General features: G+C 37.2%; 2 protein-coding genes across 2 annotated transcripts; both read left to right on the top strand.

The window, feature by feature from the left end:
- The first annotated feature begins 9,681 nt into the window (after positions 1-9,681).
- LOC147480542 (uncharacterized) lies at positions 9,682-10,128 on the top strand. Its single transcript, XM_086578687.1, has one exon. The coding sequence runs from the start codon at positions 9,682-9,684 to the stop codon at positions 10,126-10,128; it is 447 nt and encodes a 148-aa protein (XP_086434813.1).
- Positions 10,129-10,167: 39 nt separating this feature from the next.
- On the top strand, positions 10,168-13,518 carry LOC147480541 (uncharacterized). Its single transcript, XM_086578686.1, has 4 exons — positions 10,168-10,552; positions 10,645-11,166; positions 11,287-11,672; positions 12,721-13,518. Exons 1-4 carry the CDS (start codon positions 10,168-10,170, stop codon positions 13,516-13,518), a joined length of 2,091 nt encoding a protein of 696 aa, XP_086434812.1.
- Positions 13,519-15,480: the final 1,962 nt, after the last annotated feature.

Genomic DNA, 15,480 nt, shown 5'->3' with positions numbered 1-15,480 from the left:
ACCATAGTAATGTGGATATGACCAACCTAGATGAGGAATTCAATGAGTTTCTTAGAGCAGGTGATGATTCACCCTATCAAGAACTACTTTGCACAACATCCACCTCGACTTCCCTCCTTCCACCCTTTCAAAGGAATCTTGAGTTTGCACTCGATCCTTTTGTTTCTCCTGTGCTTCATAATTTTTTAAATCCACCTAGTAAACAAATACTTCAGAAGGACAAACCATTTGACACCTTCATTTTCAGACTTGAGACAGTCCCTACCTACACTATGAATGAGTTTTGTGCTAAACCCACATCCTCATTTTTTCCATGCTTTCCTTCTACAACTTATCCATATCCACCATATGCTCCACAACCATTCACTTTTCCACACTTATTCACTAGGACACCCTCTCGTTCAAAAATGAAAAAGAAGGTGCATGTTAGGTTGCGTCATAGGAAATCTTGGTGCTTGATTGTGTTTGGATATGTTTTCTGTGATATTTATTTATGGAATGATCCTCAACTATTTCGGTTGTTGATATATGATAAACTGCATGTTCATACATATGTTTAAATAAAGTCTCGAGTATCTGACTATAAACGACTCAACTTTTGTGTTTGGTGCATTTCCTTTCATTTCTGTATATTGGTGAGTGCACCATTAAGGTAACCGGGACCTCCCTATGGAGTGTGTGGCTGTAAGTACCGGATCCTAAGTCCACGTTTAACATAATTCATGTTTTCCACTCTTGCATGTTTTCTCGAATTTTTGAGTCATGTTTCTCTATGGGGTGAATTATGTCTTTCTTGCTTATTGTTTTTCCTTATAAAAAAAAAAAAATATATATATATATATTAAATAATAAACATAGTAATCTAGGAAGTCTCGGGAATCTGACTTTAAAAGACCCATTGTTAAAAAAAAAAAAAAACAAACAAACAAATTTTCTAAACTTTGTTGTAAAAAATTTGTTTGGGGGTGGGGTGTTCGTGTTTCCGTCCTAGAATGTTTTATGTCCCATTAGAGTTGTTTAGGCCGTTTAATTGTATTTCGATTCGGGTTGACATAATCTATGAATTTAGAGTTCGATCGTTAAGATAATAGCGTCGTCATGCACGCGACGCCGGCGTTTTCCACTATCTTATATGTCATCCACGGTCGGAATAGAGTGTTTTATGAATCATTGGATTGGAAATTCTCTCTTGATCATTTCCATATCTCATTCACAAAAATCGGATCGGTAACGAAGCGGCAATTTTAGTTTAAAGTTTCGCGAAAAATCGAAAAATTCAAAAATTTCGAATTGGGCTCCAACCTGGGCTACAAGACCAGCGCAGACCTCAAGCCTTTTACCTTTGCCCCAACAATCGCGTTCATCCTTCCAAACCGCCATTAACGCCCACCAAAGCTCCAAAACCTAAAAAAAAATTAAAAAGAAACCTAAACTAACCCACGCCAACCATCAAAAATCCATTTCAAATCTTCTAAAACCAAACCACCACCAAATCCACCAACTTACATCACCAAAACCACCGAAAATTACAAAAATTCAATTTGCCGTGCCACCACCCACCGCCACCACCGGGTTGTTTCATTTGGTTGACTTAAATTCCAACCCCACATCCCATTTAAACCCCCACTACATTCCAAACACTACAATGGCTCAACAACGTCAAATTTTGCCGAGCACAAGCATTTATCGGCGACCACTTCACGGCGCCGTTTTACGGTGGCGAAATGATTAGTAGAGACTGGAATAGCTTGTGGTACTTTCGACCAAAGCCTTTTACCCACGAAGACTTAGTCCGACGGTTCTACAACACGAGGGAGTTGGAGGGGACTAGAATTTTGTTATGGTGGCTAAGAGGAGGAAGGAAGTAACTCTTTGGGTTGTCGGTGAGATTCTAGGCATTCCGCCTAGAATCCATCCGATGTCACGTTACAGGAGTCCCAATATAATGGGGTAGAGCCGTTGATGAACGTGATAAGCAGTTCGAAAGGGAACTACAATGCAAGATCGTGATTGTGTTCGCCAGCATCCTCGAACCAACCGGTGGGGCCGCGGCTTTCGATGGATTGGTCGAACGTCTGGGGAAGGAGAAGGTCGGCGACATCGGTCCGAGCTGCCTCCACATTTTATGGATACTCGGGGCAGAAGTACGAAGTTCGTATCTTGGAGTTTTTGCTTAGCATGATTAGGGGAGTGGGAAAGTTGATGGCACCTCTCCCTGTTTTAATAACCAAGATCATGCTGAAGTTGAGAGCAGCTCTAGCGTCTGATAGGATTTACATCACCCTACACCGAAATCCTCGGATCTATAAGGATTGTGTCCAACGAGTTTGGAGGTTACCTGAGGATAGAGAAGAGGATGAGGAGGATGGTGGAAATGAGAATGACGAGGAGGATGGGGAAAATGGGAATGACTCGGAGGATGAGGAGGATTTGACTTATTTTGATGCGGATGCCTTGGAGAGGTGCTGGTCAGATGCAGAACGCATGGCTGTGATTCATCGTGGCATGCGTTCGCTCAACACTATCTGCGAAGACCTCCGGACTCGACAGGCAACTATCCACCATAACTTCGAGATCCGTACCCAGAGAGAGGATAAGAGGTGGGAACAGATGAGGGCCGAGCTAGAAGCTCAGCGCCAGTTCCGGGCCGACATGCTTGCACGATTCCCACCTCACGGGGATTCTCCTTCTGAGGACACACCATCGAGGCACCAAGCGTCGTCGCCGAAAAGGCGAATGGTGGCCGCCTGATCGGGAGCCTCGGGGAGCCATCTCCCCGAGCATGTGCCCTCCGCTACCAGTACCGAAGTGGTTAGGGATAGTATAGTTTGATGTTTTTTATTTGTAGTTTTTAATATTGTTAGTTATTTTAATGTAAGTTTTATTTCCGTAATTTGGATTTTGTAGTAAACAGGCATTTAATGCCAATTTTAATATAATGTCATTATTTTAATTTTGCGTGGTTGTTTAATATTGATCCCACCTTCCCAAATTGTTTGGGGGTGGTGTTATCTATTCCAAAGATGATTTTTTATATGACCTTCATTTTAGAAGTTATTATGAGTCGGGGGTGAAAATATGGCCGTTTAGGCATATCTATGAATAAGTATCATGGTAGGATGAAATCTCGATTAAATAGGTAGATTCTATCCTAAATTCAACCTAAAAGATACTAGGTTTGTTTTAGAATCAAGAAAATGAGTTGTTTCCGTTTTCGGGTTTGGAAATTTTAGTATTTCCGGAAACTGCCGTAAAAACTTTTTGGCAACTTCCCGATCCGTTTTAGCAACGTAAAACCTATATAAACTTCATTCATTTTACACTCACAACTCACACTACACCTAACCTCCATCACTCACCTTTCACTCCCGCGATTCCCACGTTTCGTGTCATTTTTCGATCTTCAAGACACCTCGAGGCCACCGCGACTTGCGCAGAGGAGTGCACTCGCTACCGCGACTTTTTCAGAATTTTTGTTCAGAGCGCACTCACGCCCAAGGAGAGCGCGACTCGCTCAAACACTAGAATCCTAAAATATTCAGAGCGCACTCGCGCCCTAAGAGAGTGCACTCGCGCCCTGACTTCCGTGGACCAGATATATTCCAGTTTTCTGCGGGTTGTTTCCGGATCATTCGCAGCTATTCCAGAGCGTAATTTTGAGATGACATCTCCTACATTGATACCGGAACAGTCTTTCGAAGATTTGTTCCAAAGCACTACTTATGGTGCTTGGTTTCGCGAGGCGATCACATACGTTGGCTGGGAACCGCTCATGGTAAGACCTGATGCACTGTCTTCTCCAACACTAGCATCTTATTTTTACGATAACTGCATTTTCTTTGAGAGACCAGATGGAGAACAAGTGTTCTCCATCAACATTGATAATGAACCAATGGAAATTACCAGGTTCTTGCTAGCATTTGTTCTTGGACTTGCTATGCCCGCTGAAATACAAGACCCATGGTGATATTGGGTAGATAATATGTATGTCTACACTTACGAGTTTTTGCATGAGTCGTATGGCGCGGGCATTTTCCGTATCGAGGACCAAGGGGAATATAACGTCGCCTTTGGTAGCCTGTCCATGAACATAGGAACTGTTATGTTTTGGATCATGCTAAACATTTTAGAGGAATGGCGTTTTTCTTCTGTGAATGATGCCACTTGCAGCGTCTTCCTTGCTTTAGCCACGGGACGTATGTGTCATGACCTTCCCCGAACCTTGATGTCTAGTTTAGCTCGATCCCATAGCATGAGGCATAAGTACCTTCTTATGCCTGTTCTAATTTCCCGTATTATGCTATGTTTCTTTCCTATTTTTGTACACGCTTTCCGGATTGGATTACGGCGACATTAATCGCGACCCACCAATAGTATTATTCGATCTTTCCGTGCAATGACTTGGCAAGGGTGGAGGATACAACCTCATCAGGTTGCACCCTACACCCCATCAGACCAAGTGGCTCTTAATAGGTTAGCAATAATAGACGATAAATGGCGGGAAGCCTGGCAAATTATCATGGCATGGCAGACGCTGAAGGAACCTCACTTCTTTATAGAAGAAGAGGATGAGGAAGATGATGAGTAAAGCGGGGAGATAAGGTAAGTTTTAATTCTAGTTAGTGTGCGCTTATGTCCCAAGCAATTTCATTCTTTTAACCCCATAATGGGTAGAACTTCATTATAGAGTTCGTCGTTTTTATTTCCTATATTAGTATGTTCTAACCTTGTTTTGCAGATGTTCCTGAATTTCACGCGATTCAATGGTATTTTTCCAACCCTCTTTATTTAAAATGCTTTGAGGACAAAGCATGCTTCTTGTTTGGGGGGGGGGCATAGAAACACGTGTAATTAAGGCATCTATTAGGATATATATAGGTATAATATGCATTTGTTTTCTAGTTAAAATTTAAAAAAATTCAAAAATATAAATAAATAAGTTATGCTATACACTTAGGAATATTGGTATTGTTTTCTTTCTCTATGCTCTTAATAATCTAGAAGTCTCACGTAGCTTTTGCATTAGAATAATTTTTAGAAACTTAGGTTAATATGTAGGTAATAATCTTTGCATCTATCTATAAATATATTACATGAGTATCTATGATTGTTAGCAGTGAGTTTCTGAAATCTAGGCTAGAGTACTTATTCTACAAATCCTGTGAGAATATAGCCTAAAGCCTTATATGAGCGAAACATTTGAGAAATGACACAAGGGAGAAGTAAAATCCGGATAGAGATATCACACGTCCACTTGCTTGATCACTAAACCATATCCTAAGCGAGAATTTAGGCCCTCTTTGGATCGATATAGCCAAAAATTCATACCTATGAATTATATTCCGCTAGTCACCCCTCTGAGCCCTTCTTTAGCCTTCCATAAACCACAATTCATTTACCCTGTTACAAAAACAAAACAAAATAAAAAAAATTCAACCTACCCAATCTAGAATAAGTCTGAGAATAGAATGAGGAAGAAAGAAGAAAAGAAAAACCTGTGTAAACAAAAGTTAGTTAATTGCTTCAGAAAATAAAGAAAAGAAGTTTCCATCCAAAGAAAAGAAAAATAAAAATAGAAATAAAATAAAAACTCCAAAGAAATAGAATAAAAGGGGTCAAAAGCCTTCATTAACATCAGCATTGCAGAGTGCTCTAATACACCTACTCATATGTCGCACCATTTCATGCGAGGCCTGGGAAATACACAATTTATCAGACTACATAAGAAATTTGAGTCTCAACTAAAAAATGGTGAAATTTAAGTCTGAAGGAGGACACGAGAAGTGTATCTAATCATGACAAGCAACAAGAAAATGATCAGCTCCACTAGTTCTGTTCCAAAGAACTGAAAGAAGGTACATGAAAATACAGAGTCTGCAGTTAAACTACATGTTGTGACTCAGAGGGTAGTCAGCTTTACAGTGAAATATTTGAATGCAAAATGTGACTCTGCTTATAACTGCAAGGTTCAAGTTCAACTGGAATGTTAACAAAACAGTGTGTAGTGACCCGTAAAATCAGATTCCAACTCTAGCATTGAAGCTTCAAAGGACTCTAATATGCATTCATTCTATACAATAATGTTGAGCATCTTATCAAAAACTTTTTCAATGTCTATCCTTAAGCACCAAATTGCTTCCCTTGGTTTCTGACTGGTGAAAGACGGGTCTTGCACCTTCCCTGTAAGTGTATACTTTGACCGTCTGTTCCATCAGTTCATAGCTCCTGCAAATATTTATCATATTGAAGTCTTCAAGTAAAGAACTCTTCCCTAGGGTAATTTGATTATCGAAACAAAATTCCCTTAACCTTTGCTACGCACCGACGCTCTCTTATCGATTATATTAGCCTAAGCGTCTTCGCTAACTCGCTCGCCTACTATAGCCCCTACTCAATTGTATAGTAGGGTAGGCTAACTCAGCCGCTTACTTCTCCGTTTCGTGCGTGAATGGCGGTTCTCAGACAAGAGAATTGTTCCTGCTAGAATGAAACTTTTTACATTCAAATTCTAACAATTATTTTGATTGGTATGAATTTGTTAGAAATTCCGTTTTTTCCGTCAGTATAGCTTATTTTGGAATATTTATAGCGTTTCTTTTATATGGTCCCGCTTATTCATATTTGAAGAATTTTAACTTAATCCATTTTTTTGTTAAAATAGGTCCTAGGAGAATTTTTTGGGACAAAATACTAAATGTAATATATAATTGGTTATATAATCAAGGTTACATAGACCATTTTTATACAAAAACCTTAACTAGGGCTATAAGAGGATTATCATAACTAACTCATTTTTTTTTATAGACAAGTAATTAATGGAATTACAAATGGTATTTGGAAAGTGTTAGTACCTTCGGCCTGCACACTCCATAAATCTGCCCGATAGGCAGTCATATGCCATTTGTCCACATCCACCACAGTTGTGGCATATCATCAAGCCCCCCATGCAATCCCTACTCATGTGCCCAACCTAATGGCAGCTCCGACAAACAATGTCTCTGTAACCACTATCGAGTGTATAATGTATAATAGGTCCATAAGCTTAAATGTTATAGAGATTTTGTTGGAGCGAAGAGTCGAAGACAAGGTGATATGTTTATAATGCAGCCTAACCCCACAACATGTAAAACATAATATGCTTAATGAAAATGAAACGAGCACATAAAAATGTCCACACAGAGCAATAAAGTTTGAAATTATAAACAAGATGTGAAATCCACCAGTACCTGACTTTTAAAAAGTTACTAATGCAGCCCTAAGAGGAGTCGCAACTCTCAAGGCAAGATTGCAAAAAGGATGCAAGACTTCAGTCCTTGCTTCAACTGAAGAACAATTAGAGGAAGGCAAAGAACTGGACATGTCATCAAAACTAAATTTTGTTCTTAAAGGGGGAGAACTACTCAAACGTACAAGGAAAAAGGTATGGTTCTCCGACAACAACCTTAAAACTTATTTAGGTATTTCAATGTCAATGACTGCACGACCCCTTGCCAATGCACACCCCACAATTCTACACCATTGACTTTAAGATCCCACGAAGATATTTTTGAAGTAGCTCACAGCCTAGAATTTCTAAATTCCATAACGATGTTGACCAACTAACATGTATTCATGAATGCTAGGTGCTCTTCACTTGAAGCGAGTTTCGTTCGATATCAATTCAAATTGGCAGGTAAAGAAGAGTGAGAGATATATGGAGAGAATGGAGAAACTATTTTTTCGCTCTCTATTTCATTCTCAAGTCATTACTTATCAATCATCTTTCTTTTATTCCTGAACCTTGAATCATATGCAGGTGGTTGCTAAAATGAAAAGCAGGCATATGGTAGGAGCTTTCACAAAAAAGAAAAAGTGTAAGCAAAACTTTATACCTTAAGTGGTCTTGAATTGCACTGCTCATCTGTGATCAAGCAACATGTCATGCTTTCAGGTGTGGTTTTTGATGTCTGTTCCAATGTTCAACAGTGGCCCGGAAGAGAAAGCGAAGAAAAATTGTAGCCAAATAGCTTAATTCTATAAAATAAGAAAGGATGATTGATGCGAAATCCAAAAGACAAAAATTGACTTGGTCCTAACCAAACTGCGATAAAAAAACGAGAAAAATATTTCCTAGAGTGCCACGTCAATTTCCTAAACACACCCAATTTGCACTTATATAGTGTCCACTTTTTCCTAAACTCTTCCACCGATAGAAGTTTAAAAACTTAGAAATTAATACGTATTCTATATTCTTTATCTCCAATTCACGCAGTTTACAATAAATCTTCATCACATTCATCTTTACCCCTCTCTTCCTCTATGTCCATCATGAAGCGTTGGACACCAAAACCAATTCAAAAAAGATTTTTCAATGAAATCTTTGATGGAGAGACCTGCAATCCATGTAAAGATAGAATACAAAATATTACCAATGATCTCATACAACATGGTCCTATTTCTGAAAAACAAATAAATAATAGGTTCAAGAACAAGAGAACTAATTTGAAAAGAAAACAAAAAGATATGGTCACATGCCCAGAAGAACCAAACAAGCGAAGTATGTATGCTTTTATAGACCGAATTCTAAAGCTTGGAAGTAAACTCTACCTTATGTTGTTTATGTACTGAAATTAGTTGCCCTGTCTATTTTGAAGATTAAACAAATTGTTTCTGCATTTATTGGGCTGCAGACTCCTGTTTTGATCAAGTAATTTTTCTTTTTTGTACAGCAACGAAGGAAAAGGCTGGAAAAAAGACGAAAATAAATCCATCTGGCAAGATTAATCCAAAAAAAAAAAAAGAGGTATGATCAAAATATCACATAATTTAACTTTTAGTTTATTATTTGTGACTGATTAAATTTTTTAAACAGTTATTACTAAAGAAAGAGCTAGAGAACAACGGTTTAAACGAAGTCAAATATTAAGAAATAAGAGACTTGGTATTTCTCCTAATCAGTTCCATTCATATCAACTGGATGATGTTGATATAAATGACGACGATTACCTCTCACAGATTAGTGGGACTGATTCTGAAGATGACGATGTCAATGATTTGAATCCAGAAGTGCCACATATTTGTGATTTGGAAGTTTCACATACAAGTAAGTGTTCTGACACTAAATTATATCGTATTGCTATTTTAGTGTATGCAATAAAATAATCTAATAATTGTTTTGCAGGAAGTTGTTTTGAGCCTTTAGATATTGGTTGTCCAACTTCAATATGTTTTCATTGTGGAGCTATTGTCTGGTATGAAGAAAGGAATGATATGAGCAAAAAACCTACGAATCCTAAATTCTCAATATGTTGTCAAAACGGCAAGGTTCAATTGCCTCTTCTAAAAGAAACTCCTGAATTTTTGAGAAATCTATTGGATTGCAAAGGTGGACAAAAATCTTCAAATTACATGGAAAACATCAGCATCTACAACTCCATGTTTGCGTTCACATCCACTGGTGGTGCAGTACAGAGTTCAATTAACGATGGAAAGGGGCCCTTTGTTTATAAAATAAAAGGACAAAATCACCATAAAATAGGAACTTTGCTTCCACCAGAAGGAGTGTGCCCAAGGTTTGCACAATTGTACATACATGATACAGAAAATGAAGTCTCACACAGGTTGAACTCACTCAGTTAGAAAATTGTAAAGAAGAGGGCAAGAGACGAGTTAGATCCTAGCATTATTCAAGGACTGATAGATATGTTGAATGTTACCAATAAACTCACTGAGACTTACAGAATGGCAAGGGATAGATTTAAAGAATGTCATGTAGAAGACATCATCATAAAACTGATTAATAGAAGACAAAAAGATGGAAGACTTTATAATTTATCATCATCAACAGAGATTGCTGGTTTAATTGTTGGTAATGGTGATGAATTTAATGAGCATAGAGATGTTATTGTGGACAAGAAAGGATTTGGATTGAAGAGAATCAATGAATTACTTCCAAGTTTCATGGCAATGCAATATCCACTTTTGTTCCCCCATGCTGAAGATGGATATAGAATTGACATTCCATATAGAAACAATAAAGTAGTTGGAAAAAGAAAAAATATTAGCATGAGAGAATTTTATGCTTTTAGATTGCAACTGAGACACAATGAAGGCCAAACTGTGGTTCGTGGAAAGAAGTTGAGACAATAGTTTTGTGTAGATTCTTATACAGCTACTGAACAAAGTAGAATGGAATGGGTTCAAAATAATCAACAAACAATTCGTGCAGAATTGTATCAAGGATTAGTAGATGTTGCTATTGTTGGTGACGTGAAGCCTGGTTGTGTAGGGAAACGATTAGTTCTTCCTTCATCTTTCACAGGAAGACCCCGTTATATGGTACAAAACTATCAAGATGCCATTGCAATATGCAGACACACTGGTGCACCAGATCTTTTCATTACTTTTACTTGCAACCCCAAATGGACAGAAATTCAAAGATGTATAGACATGATAGCTCCTGGTTATAAACCGGATGATTTTCCCCATATTGTTGCAAGAGTTTTTGAGATTAAATTGCATGAACTGATGACAGACTTACAAAAGCGCAAACGATTTGGAAAAGCTTGGGCAGGTATCCTAGATTTACTTTTTTTTAATAAGTAATTTATACTTAACAAAATAATACTCATTTTACTTGGATACAATTTTATTAATGTTTTGCAGCATTATACACTATTGAATTCCAGAAGAGAGGTTTACCACATGCTCACATTTTACTCTTTTTGGACAACGCTTCGAAGCCTACTACTCCTTCTCAAATCAATAAGCTCATATCTGCTAAGTTACCCGACCCAATTGAGGACAAAATTGCATATAAATTAGTTGTAGAATTCATGATTCATAGACCGTGTGGTGATGAAAACCCAACTTCCCCTTGCATGGAAGAGAAGAAGTGTACTAAGTTCTATCCAAAACCTTTTAGTGAAGAGACAACTATTGATGGCAATGAATTCACAATTTACAGGAGGCGGAATAACAATCGGAAGGCAATGAAAAAGAAAATAGAAGTTGATAACATATGGGTTGTTCCACACAATGTAGATTTGATAGTAAAGTACCAAGCTCATATTAATGTCGAACACTGCAACAAGGCCAGATCAATCAAGTACCTTTTCAAATACATTAACAAGGGAAGGGACAGAGCTACTGCAATTATTGTTGAAAACTTGGTTACAGACAACGACAGTAATCATCAAATAGTAAAGGATGTTGATGAAGTAGCAAATTTCTTAGACTGTTGTTTCTTATCTGCTTCGGAAGCGGTTTAGAGACTATTGAAATTTGATATTCAATATAGAAATCCAGGCGTTGAAAGGTTAGCATTCCATCTTGAAGGTCGGCATTTGGTTTATTATAGTGAAAGATATTATCCAAAAGATGTAATAAATCGGGAAAATGATTCAAAAACAAAGTTCACGGAGTGGTTTACGGCAAATGTTGAGTATCCAGAATTAGCCAGGAATCTTACGTATGTTGATTTTCCTACTAAATTTGTATGGAATAAAAAAGAAAGGAAGTGGAAGCCAAGGAAAAAAGGGAAGAAAGTTGGACGTGTGTACTACGCACATCCAACATCAAGAGAGAGATTCTATTTGAGGCTATTCCTGAATATTGTCAAAGGCCCTTTGAATTATGAGGATATTCGAACTGTTAATGGAAAAGTTTATCTAACTTTCAAAGCTGCATGTCAGGTATGTTTTTAATGACATTTTATCTTTAGTTTATATTAGTTTCTAACATAAATATGTTGTACATAATCTATAAATTAAAAACAATAAGGACTGGATAAATATGTTGTAAATGCATTAAAATAGACCTAATATTGACTTCTACTCCTACACTGGACTGACAGTAGTAATTTTAGTCTTTTAGCAATGTTCATCCACATGCTTTCACTGCAGCTTGGGAAGCTTTTCTGATATTCCAGATTTTTAAAATAAAATTAATACTGACTTCTACTCCTACATTGCACTGAAGCTATAACGAATGAAGGTTAAGTACTAGGAGTCCATATCATCACCATATGATTGTATGGAGAATTAAACAGAGAATATCAATTTGTAAATAACATAAGATAAAAAGGGGGCATGATTAAGATCAATGATAAATAGTTATCTTTATAGGCACTAGGGGATAGATACAAAAGAATGGGATTGCTAATTCCTACGAAATAATGGATATGAAAAGTTAGTTCAACAGCTTATAGCTCCTCAGGGATGCTCTGGAGCATAGGCCTCCAAGAACTGCGACACCCCTTATTAGCATCACTTAAAGGAAAGTCATGCATAGAGCCTACGTTCATGTCACACTAAGATAAGCTTTCATTTCTATTATCGAGTCCAGAAATAGATGATTTTATGATAGCTAAAGTTCACTTTATGGGATATATACAAACCTGACAATTTCTAACTTGATGACTACATCCTGCCGTTTGAGACATTCAAGGTTCAAAAACTGGAAAAAGTAACCATCAAGTATCAAATATATAGTTTTTATAGGATTTCCCTAGCAAAGATAAAGAGGCATTCACTTACCATATTCGTCCAAGAAAAACTACAGCTCATGAATAGGGTGGATTACCTGAAAATTAAAAAACCAAGTTTATCAAGGTAATAATTAGCCAAAAAATTACTATCAAAGATATTCACTGTATCAAAATAAAAAATTGAAATTACCAACTAATTTATATTTTGTATATTCAAATTCTAATGTATCATTTTGTTAAATTCTTATATCAAGGAGCATGGACTTCTAGAGGACGACAGCGAATGGGATGATGCTATGGAAGAAGCAAGCCATTGGCAACTTCCAAAATCTTTAAGACAATTGTTCGTCACTTTGATACTGCTTTGTGGGGTGACTTATCCTGATAAACTTTTTGAGAAACATCAAAAGCACCTCGGAGATGATATTTTGTTTCGATACAGAAAGAAAAACAATAATGAGAAGCTCCAACTAACTGAAGACCAGATTAGAAATGAGACTCTCTATGAAATTGAACAAATTATGGCTGAAAAAGGATTATATCTCACAAACATTCTTGATTTCCCAAAATTTGATATGTCTTCAAGGTTCTCCACAGAAAACAGATTGATTGCTGAAGAATTAGACTACAACTGCAAGGAGTTGCAAAAGGAATACGAGATTCTTCAGAGCGGAATGAATACTAAGCAGCGTGAGGTATTCAACTCTGTTACTGATGCAGTTCAGTCTCAATCAGGAGGTGTTTTTTTTGTATACGGATGCGGAGGAACTGGTAAAACATATCTTTACAAAACAATAATTTCTAAACTTCAGTCTGAAGGAAAAATTATTTTTCCTGTTGCATCATCTGGGATAGCTGCACTTCTACTTCCAGGTGGAAGGACAGCTCACTCTAGGTTTAAGATTGTTATTCCGACCAGTGAAAACGCCAATTGTGACATCTCTCATGAGACATTATTACACAACCTTATCAGGCAGGCTGATCTAATAGTGTGGGATGAAGCACCAATGACTCACGACATGGATTTGAAATTTGAAACCGCATTAACTTGAGGATCTTTTGAAACCACAAGGCAAAGATTTTGGTGGTAAAACATTCCGATGGGCGGAGATTTCGCATGAGATATTGCCGATCATTCCAAGGGGTGCAAGAACTGATGTTGTTGATGCTTCTATCAACAAGTCAAAATTATGGAAAAACTGCAAAGTTTTTCACTTAACCGAAGAACATGATCAAGATTGGAAATATAGACTTCACTACAACAAACTCTATTTAAGAGTTTAGCAAATGGGTTTTAGACCTTGGAGATGGAAATCTGCTCGCTTCTAGATTGAGTGATGAAGTGGAATCAACTTGGATCAAAATTCTCAAGACTTGCTTATTCACGAGAGTGATGACCAAAGAGAAGATATTGTGTCATGCATATATCCGGATTTGGTCAACAAATATACAGATGTTCAGTATCTCAAAGAAAGAAGCATTCTAGCCCCGAGGAACGAAACGGTTGATGAAATTAACTCTACAATAATTTCAAAACTCCCAACAGAACTGAAGACATACTTAAGTGCAGACTCACTAAGTCCAATTGAAGGTAAACATGCTGAACAAGATGTTCTATACCCGACAGAATTCTTAAACACTCTTGAATTTTCTGGCATACCAAACCACAAACTGGATTTAAAACTTGGTGTTCCTATTATGTTAATGAGAAACATTAATCAGAGTCAAGGACTATGCAATGGTACTAGGATGATCGTCACAAAATTGGCTTCGAAAGTGATATATGCAAATATTATTACAGGGAATAAAGTAGGAGATCCAGTTTTCATTCCAAGAACAGTATTGTCACCAAGCAATACGAAATGGCCGTTTGTATTCAGAAGGAAGAAATTCCCTGTAAAAGTTTGTTTTGCTATGACCATAAACAAAAGCCAAGGACAAACTTTCGAAAAAGTTGGAATATATTTGCCAACACCAGTTTTCACACATGGACAGTTATATGTTGCAGTTTCAAGAACAACATCACGAGAAGGACTGAAGTTTTTTATCAAAAGGAATGGGAACAAGCCTAAAGGACACACACAAAACATTGTCTATAAAGAAGTGTTCAATTCCATCTGAAGGTTTTAACACTAAAGGTATTTTCTAAAACTAATGACTATTATACTTTTGATATTAAAATAGACCTGACACAGCTCTAATTATGTTGGTTTGTGTCGCAGTGTACCCTAAGTTAAACATAGTCATAGGAACCAAGCTGTCATCACATTGCTATACATATTAGTTTTTTATTTTTGAAAATTGAAACTGGGATTTTTGTTAAGAAAGAGAAGTCCACTCTGGATCTATCTAATTTCTTGCAGTGGCCTTATCCTTCGAGTCAGTAATAGAAAATCAAATCGATTTTTTCCGATGTGAAGAATCCCATTTTGGAATTTGCCTATTAAATACCACTCTTCAATTGGGCTAAGTTATGTATTGAATGGGAAGTGGTTCTTTTCAGAGTTCAAGACTTATTTGGTGCCTATGTTGTTAGGGGAAGGCGAGGTAATCGGCTTCCCAAGTGGGAACCTTGCCACCCCTCCGGAAACAACACTCAATTTAAAAAAAAAAAAAAAAAAAAAAAAAAAATGTCCCCTTGGGTACCTTTGGCACAGTCTTGATAAATCATTGGTGGGTCGAGTGTCAGCCAGTAAAGAAAAGGTGTCTCATCCCGATCAAAACCTATACCAGCCAGTTAGCAAAGAAACAATAATACAAGCCGAGAAAGTTTAATGTGATGCGTCTTTCATATTATTGATTAACTAAATGGCTCAAGAAGTGAAAGTTAACAGTAATGAGTAACCTTATACTTGCAGTGTTACGAGTACCAAAAGGTTTCCAACATAATTGATTGCCTTATTTTATTTTATTTGCTAAAATAAAATAGCTATACATGAAAGGATTACAACTTACAAGTCAGAATCCTTAGCAGAAGTGACAACTAGAGTTGTGTCATCAATAGCTCCCATGTA

This window comes from Coptis chinensis, chromosome 8 (assembly GCF_015680905.1).
Source record: "Coptis chinensis isolate HL-2020 chromosome 8, ASM1568090v1, whole genome shotgun sequence".
Taxonomy (NCBI): Eukaryota; Viridiplantae; Streptophyta; class Magnoliopsida; order Ranunculales; family Ranunculaceae; genus Coptis; species Coptis chinensis.
Note: the sequence above shows the minus strand (reverse complement) of the source record. Positions and strands in the feature narration are given on the sequence as shown.

What these genes read in the sequence shown, in the direction of transcription:
- LOC147480542 (XM_086578687.1), top strand. Translation starts at nt 9,682, where the DNA reads ATGTTGAATGTTACCAATAAACTCACTGAGACTTACAGAATGGCAAGG.
- LOC147480541 (XM_086578686.1), top strand. Translation starts at nt 10,168, where the DNA reads ATGGAATGGGTTCAAAATAATCAACAAACAATTCGTGCAGAATTGTAT. An exon ending in ATTTGGAAAAGCTTGGGCAG is followed by an intron (nt 10,553 to 10,644) that starts GTATCCTAGATT and finishes AATGTTTTGCAG; the next exon opens with CATTATACACTATTGAATTC. An exon ending in CTTGGTTACAGACAACGACA is followed by an intron (nt 11,167 to 11,286) that starts GTAATCATCAAA and finishes ATAGAAATCCAG; the next exon opens with GCGTTGAAAGGTTAGCATTC.